This window comes from Coccinella septempunctata, chromosome 1, assembly GCF_907165205.1.
Source record: "Coccinella septempunctata chromosome 1, icCocSept1.1, whole genome shotgun sequence".
Lineage (NCBI taxonomy): Eukaryota > Metazoa > Arthropoda > Insecta > Coleoptera > Coccinellidae > Coccinella > Coccinella septempunctata.
In genome coordinates, this window is record NC_058189.1 from 17,243,301 (window position 1) to 17,251,061 (window position 7,761).

General features: G+C 35.6%; 1 protein-coding gene across 1 annotated transcript; it reads right to left on the reverse strand.

The window, feature by feature from the left end:
- Positions 1 to 2,789: 2,789 nt before the first annotated feature.
- Positions 2,790 to 3,825, reverse strand: LOC123315026 (THAP domain-containing protein 1-like). Its single transcript, XM_044900563.1, has 3 exons — positions 3,429 to 3,825; positions 3,135 to 3,373; positions 2,790 to 3,056 (listed from the first exon to the last, which is right to left on the reverse strand). The coding sequence occupies exons 1-3, from the start codon at positions 3,497 to 3,499 to the stop codon at positions 2,800 to 2,802; spliced, it is 567 nt and encodes a 188-aa protein (XP_044756498.1). The 5' UTR covers positions 3,500 to 3,825; the 3' UTR covers positions 2,790 to 2,799.
- Positions 3,826 to 7,761: the final 3,936 nt, after the last annotated feature.

Consider the following 7,761-nt stretch of genomic DNA (forward strand, 5'->3'; position numbering starts at 1 on the left):
AGGTCCTGTCGGAGCTCCTGGTCCCCTGGTGCTTTGTCATGCTGGGTCATCTAGAGATCCCTGAAAATTTGAAATTCTTTGTTATTCAAGTGACTCAATTCTCCTAATAGGATTATCCCTGGAGAATTCCTGTTGTTACCATATTAAAATCTTCTAATGTTATGTCCTTGTGATTGATACCTTTTATTGATGGTTGAAGTGTATCAATTTTGTTAGTCTATTTCTGATTCTTGATTGCACCTCATTGGATGTGTTATTGATATAATGGAGGCGAATTGTGAAATAATTTAATAAAATTAATTTCACCAATTGCAAGACATGATCACATAGGGGATCTTGTTCCAGTGTGTGCTCAGTGAGTTCTTTGAACAGATCATTGAGACTCAATTTTCTCAAACCAAGCAATATCATCTTATTCATAATATTAGGATCTGAATAATTTTGCAAAGATCTTATTATGCTTTCTGCCACCATGCATATCTTCACAACATCCAAAGAAGGCTTGCAGAGACCACCTCTATTTTTTCGCAGAAGAAGCGCCGAAGATGTTCTTGACGAGAGAAGTGATTGCGCACATGTTTCACTGTTGATTTTTTTACTCATTCTTCTGCTTACGAAGCCGGCAATGTATTCCACTATATCTGTGTAATACATGGAATTTGAAATTTCCTGGAAAGACATCATGCAATCCAAATCCTCAATTTGAGGTGTGTCGCAATTCAGAGAATCCAACAAATTCCTATTCATCACACTAGAGGATGAAACATTCAATATGCTTGTGCTATCTTGTGCCAAGCAATTTGCCGCATCTGATGACGAGTTCACTGTGTATCAGAATCCTTTTATATGCACCTTCGAATTGCAAAGCTGTAGGATTATTGTTGAAGCCACCCCTAGATCTCATGATGGAAAAGAACATTTCCAGGTGGTCCTGACTTAACTTGTACGTACATAAAAACTTCAGAGTTTTCGTTTTTACCAATTCATTGAATAAATTGCGTACACTAGTTAGGCAAATTATAAGTCCAACAAATCCCGTCTTCCTCTGGGATTTTATGATTAAATTTCCTCTCTGGTCTTTGAGAGTACTCAGATAGTTTATTGAACTATCTATTGTCTCATTGATGAATACCTCATTTTCTGTACACAGAGGTTTTTTGGATATGACCTTGCTCAGAAAATTTCTACTATTCAGTAGGTCAAAAATAGTATTCATCTTTCGACAATATTCAACAAGTGGTCCGCTTCCATCAAATTGTGCAATATTCAAATCCTGATCACAGTATTCCAGAGCATCTGCCACACTAGCGCTGAACATTTCCACTGCTAGTTTCACTCGCATCTTCTCCTTATGGTAATTCAAATGCCTGCTACGAATTTTTGTAGCTGCATGAAGCCCAGATTGAGTTTGAATAGTCACTAATTCAGTGAAATATTTCCAACTGATTTCTTTTCCACATCCATTGTAGAAAAATCCCCAGTCTCCCAGTGTGTTGCGACATAACTTGATCATGTGGCATGCATCCAGGATTACATGAACTCTGTGGTTAGTAATTGAATGGAGGAAATAAGGTCTAAGGTCTGGCCAGCTTAAGTTGGCTCCTAAAATGGAACACATCGACATGTTTGATGTTATTCCATCAAAAGTGAGGCTCTTTATAACAATCCCTGTAGATTCCATCTGTACCAAGCAGCCCCTCACCAAATTTGCCTTCTACTCTGCAGTTAAGGTGACAATTAAAAAATATGCTATGGGAACTTTCCACTTAGCATTTAAGGCTACAAGCATAAATACTAAGGCATTTTTAGCCCTAGGAATACCATCGCTATCTTGGATCCCCGTTCCATAATCGATGTATCCAACATGTCTTGAACCTGTCCATTCAACATGCTCTTTAATGGACATTTCATCCATAACCAATCCTGCGATTAGTTCTTTCCCTTTAGCTTTTTCAACCTCCACCTTGATCTTCACTGCTCTTATGGCTTCTGACGCATAACCTGGTGATCCGTCTACTGAACTACACCACTTCAGCAAGGTACGAGGATGTGGCAGACAACTTTTTCCAAATGTTCTTCTGATGTAATTATAAGCAGAGGCTGAATAAAAATTCAATGTCAGTGCGAAACTTCTCAGTTCTGGTGGAAATTTCCCTGCTGTTCCTTTCAGTTGTCTTGAAAGGAGTTGTTTCTCTGCTTCAGGCACACATTCCTATACAAAATAAAAAAAAAAGTGAATATTCGGAAGCAGCACCATAGAACCACAATGCATCTGAAAATGAATAGTTTTTGCAAAAAAAGCAGTCATGCATTTTTCAGTAGCAGAAGCAAATTAATTAAGCACAGTTACAGGCAAAAGCGGAAAAAGAAATGAAAGCAACTTTTGTGTAATATAATTTGGCCAATTATAAATAACTTTCTCAATTGCACTTGGTGTTTTATTATGATATTCCTATAATTCTTCTATTATTGTGAGATTCGCTGTGAGAATAGGCCAAATTATATCAATAGCAACAGCAGAACCCTGAATACCTTCAACACTATTGATAATTCAGAAGACATTTGCTGTGTTCTTTTCAAATCATCAAGGAGACTACTGAGATCATTGACCTTCTTCTTAATTCTACGAATTTTGCGAGAATTAGAGTCTTTGGATTTCCTCAATTGTTTCATGACAGATTGAGAAATATTCCAATATCTCTTCCTTTTCTCTGGATTTTCTAGGTCAGATTCTACAAAATCTCCCACATAAACAGGCACTGATCTTTTTCTACAGAAAATTAGAAATAATGTGTGGAATTAGACAACTAATATTTTTTGGTTGTGAAAGGGCCAGTGGATAGGTTGAATATTTAAACTTGTTGATTTCCTTTTTCTACTACTTATTCCAACCTCCAAGTCATTATCTCTAGGTTTGTGAATCGATAGTTCCTGAGAAGCTATAACTGTAGCTACTCTGTTATCTGTGGCTGCAGGAGCACACAGTTGTGAAATATTCACTACACCTAAACTCTCTTCAGGAATGGATGGAGTATCGATTGATTCGGGATCTATTTCTGTTAGAGGAAAAATGAATTAAATATATACTTATTCAAAAACAAAATCATGAAATACATAATCACTAATAAACTTACCTTCAACTTTTTTCTTTATTGAGGATTTTCTGAGGATTTCCTTTTTCCCTAAATGATTTGGGAAATCGAAAACCGATGGAATTGCTTCCTTCTTAAGGACATTATTGCCATAGGCATTTTTCAAGTAATCCTCGTCCTTGAAATGCCTACTGCAAATTTTTGAACTAGCTGACGGGTTAAAATTTATTCTCCTCAAAGCTAAAGTCCATTTTTTCCTTAATATTTCATCCTTCGGAAAGCTAAAATTATACCATTTTACTACAACTACAATCGCAATCACTCCAAGTCACTTACGAATGAAATTTCAAATTTTCGCCTTTCTTATATCGAGCCTTGCAATTGAATGCAGCACAAATCCAAGGCATGATTACTTACTACTTCCTGAAAATATAAAAAGTGAAAGAGTGAAAAAAAGAACAGTAATGATAAAACTATGAAAATTCTACACCACTTCACCGAAATCACTTCAACTACTGCCGAAAGCTGAAAACTAATGAACAATAATCTTCACTTTATTAACACTCAAACAACCGCAAGTCACTTCACAGAAATCACTACAAACAACCACTATCGAGAGCTAGAAACGCAAAAAAGTAAATATTTATTTCACGATATTCACGCACGTAAACAAAGATTAACCTCAATCTTTTGACAAGGCCCAAAAGCTTTGCATCTCATTCTCCGGACAATGTTCTCTCTCGCAGGGCCAGTCCACACTTTATTAAGTCTATGTAAAAATCTTGGATTACAACTTGTATCTCCCGTCTCATTTCTCAAGGCCGCGGTATCCCCGGTGATGAGTACTCCCACATTCTCAGTTTTCGTAGGCAAGCCTACATCATCCTCCATATGAAACTTTCGAATTGCAAACCTCTGTTCTTATTCAACAAGATGGTATCGAAAAATCGTATTTTCCTGTCCCTGTCGACTGATAGAATGGAATGCTTCATTTGTAGACTGTCTGGCCTTGTGGAATCAAGCTGCCTACGTCAACTTCTCGAACCTACGTTCACAGGGAAACAACTACTTCGTTCTCAGTGATAACGCAAACCAAAGAGGGTATCTTTATGGGTCTTATACCCATAAAGAGAGGAATTGAAGAAATTTCATCAGCTAGTGACAGAACTAGTCAACCAGAACCTGACCCCGAAGTCATACACGAAGAAGAAAACCTTCTGCTCGTAGAAGAAAACTCTATGCCCCCACCCAAGCCTTTCGCTGCCCATACTCCTGGTACCAAAAGGTCCAAATAGAAGCGAAAACTAGAGACATCAATTGATAGAAATATACTGAGTGAACCAACAAAGGATTCGATATCCAAAGCTCACCAAGGAGACCCGAGAGCCTTTAATCTTCCGTACGACTATCTCGTGGCATTCTTAGAAAATTCTCTTAGAACTAACACTCCGTATTCTGAAGCCAAAAGATTCACAAACAATGTGAAATTACTTCTCCAAGACCTCCCCATAACATCTACCCTCACTTGGAAAGAGGCTGTTTCTCGTAAGGTCCGAATGAAAAAAAAAATTTAAGCACACTGTATCCGGATTATTGTGAAAACTTGTCAGGGGGAAACCTTTTTCCGTGAAAATAAAAACAACTTTGTTTATTTAAAATATGAGTGATATTAAATCATTTCGGCCAATGGATGCTTTTGTTTATTATGAAATTCACCGGAAAGAAAGATTGATCTCGCTATTCTCGCTCTATGAACAATAGGTACCAGAGAAATAATACGAAAATATTGTCTGGCCTGGAGGTATGTGAAACAGCCAAAATGGAGCAATTTGGACACTCTGTACATACATGTACATTGCTCCTTCCAGCAATGTCATTCTTTCTATCCTTCTTACCAATTTTGACAAAATTTTAATCTTGGAGAAATTGAGTAGGTAGAAAGTATAGAAATGAAAGGACTAATAGAAGGACACTGTGGTAATCATACGATGCTACATTTTTCTATGCTCATCAAAATATGAAACCATAGAAATATTAAGAAAAAATGTTTTTGACCATTTTCTATTATTTATATTGCTACAAACCATATGATGTTTTATATTTTTGAAATCAGTAAAAATTAAGCTTTTAAAAAATTGCACAGGAATCTAGTGTTCCAATTTACGAAAACAAAATTTTGGGTCATAGCGTAATTAAAAATCCTACAGAAAAGGCGAGAACACCACTGGATTCTACGTAAAAACGTGCCTTTATAATGTTTCAATTTCAGAGCTCTATCATCTGTATTAGCGGAGATATAAATTTATTTCGATATCGCAATATTAACAATTTTCGCTTATAACTCGAAAACAAAAGAAGGTGGCCTAAAATGACTACTACTCTTGTTAGTTTCACGAGAATGGGATATCAGATTTTCTCTATCTTCTCTGGTTTAAAAGCTGTAGTGCTAAAACATCGAAATTTGTCCTACCTACGCATATTTAGAATTAGGACTGAAAATTTTTTGAATTCAAACGTCGTATTATGTCAATACCCCCTTTACCGAGAATGGTTACATTGGAACCAAAATCCATTACATTGGAACCAAAATCCATTACATTGGAACCAAAGTCCAATAAAACTACGATTTTATAGTTTGAAATTTTAACTGCTATATGGTCTGTTATCGTTTTTCATTTGACTGAACGGTTGTGAAGTTTGGGAGTTTCCATAAAAGTTTAGTCTATTAGCCCTTATAGGAGACGTGTGGGAAATAACTCGGGCCTTGTTCTTTGCCTCATGAATTAGTTTTTTCGATAATGCGTGCAAGTACACACAGTAACGTTAGGCAATCCGCAACGATACCAAAATTTACTTTTTCTAGCTCTACACTCACTATAGAAATGTCGTTCCTCATGACAGAATCAACAGTGTTGGAATCCTTTGATAATTCGGATGATATACCTACTTCAAACGGTTAATTTAGTGGCAGTTGAAGATATCAAGTCAGATCAAAAGAGTATGAAGTTTGAAAAAAAAAGATAGCACACTCAAGAAGAAGAATGGCCTTATATACAAAAAATTGCGAAATAAAGAAAGACTATTTATATTACAAGCGTTTGCACTCATTAATATTAAATTCAATTACAGTATGGTCATATTGGACCCACACATATTTCACTCAAAATGAGGCCTTTTTACTATTGTTACAACTTGAATAACCTAATAAAGGACTTCTGTAGTAGTTGTGAAATATGTAGGAAAAATAAAACAAGGAAATGTCGAACTTTGCGTTTGTTATCTCAGTTAGGTCCAGCTAGGGAACCTTACGAAATCATGTCTCTAGATACAATAGGAGGTTTCTCCGGTTATGGATCCTCGAAAAAGTATTTACACTTGTGGATCACTTCACCAGATTCGCTTTCACGTATAGTTCGAAGGGGCAACAAAGTAAAGATATAATTAAATTAATACAGCCAATTGCAGAAAATAATAAGATTAGGATTTTGCTGACGGATCGATATCCGGCCGTCGCTTCTAAAGTCTTCAAAAATTTCTTAAAAAAGTATAACATCATTTTGGTGTTGACTGATGTGCATTGTATAATACATCATCAAACGGATTGAATGAACGTTTAAACCAAACTTTAGTTAACAGAATACGGTGTAAGATAAATGAACTTCCAGGTCGTTCATGGTCAGCGGTTGCTTCAGAATGCACTGAAGAGTATAATGATACTACTCATAGTGTAACAAAGTTATCTCCAAGATATTTACTGAGAGGTGCTCAATCACATATAATTCCATGGCCTCTATGTACTAAATCTGATTTAGCTAAAGATAGATAATTAGCATTTCAAAATTCTAAAAGAAGTCATAATAGGAATAAGTCGTGGATTGATAAGAACAGGAAAAGTGTAGAATTTAATATCGGCGAGGTGTATGTAGAATTAGGAAATCGACTTAATAGAGGTAGAGTAGACAGTGTACGAACATGCCTAATGTCTAATATATACAGTAGAAATAAGTCAGAGTATGTACATATTAATAAATTAGCTCCTTATTCCCGACCCTGAAGGGGTAGAGATGTAAAATGATAATTGTTTCACAATTATATTTTGTGATTGAATTGATATTTTTTGGAGTACCAAATAATTTAGTTTTTCAGTAATATTGTGTATGTTCACCTTTTGAGAAAGAGATGAGATAAAAACGTTTGGAATGGATGTGGCATGAGTAGTTGTGAAGGTCATTTTTCATTTCAATTGCGATTAAAGCGTTAATGTTCATGAATGAGTATTTCGTTTCCAATAAGATTACCTATAGATCGAAAAATATAGAAATATCGAATTACTAAGATTGTAAAAGGGAATAAGGACATGAAATTGATTTTTCTTTCAGGTAAGTTTACTAACTGTGAATGTAATTTTAACAATAAGGTGAGTAGGTACAATTTATATTTCTTTTAGAATAAATCAATCGTTTATTGACCAAGCTACAATCTTTTTTTTTTCCTCAAGTTCAATGGGCTTGCAGGCGTATGCATTACCCAACAACAATTCAAAATATTATCCAACAAAAATTATAACCATTCATCAACGCTGCAATACACGATCTCAGACAGAGATACGGAAAGATAGGAAAATCACACAGGGTTTATAAACAAAGGCAACAATGCAGCTAAAAATTGA

Coding starts and splice junctions, on each gene's coding strand:
- LOC123315026 (XM_044900563.1), bottom strand. CDS start 3,499: ATGCCTTGGATTTGTGCTGCATTCAATTGCAAGGCTCGATATAAGAAA. Junction 3,374..3,428: donor GAAAATTTGAAATTTCATTC/GTAAGTGACTTG, acceptor GTATAATTTTAG/CTTTCCGAAGGATGAAATAT. Junction 3,057..3,134: donor AATAAAGAAAAAAGTTGAAG/GTAAGTTTATTA, acceptor TTCCTCTAACAG/AAATAGATCCCGAATCAATC.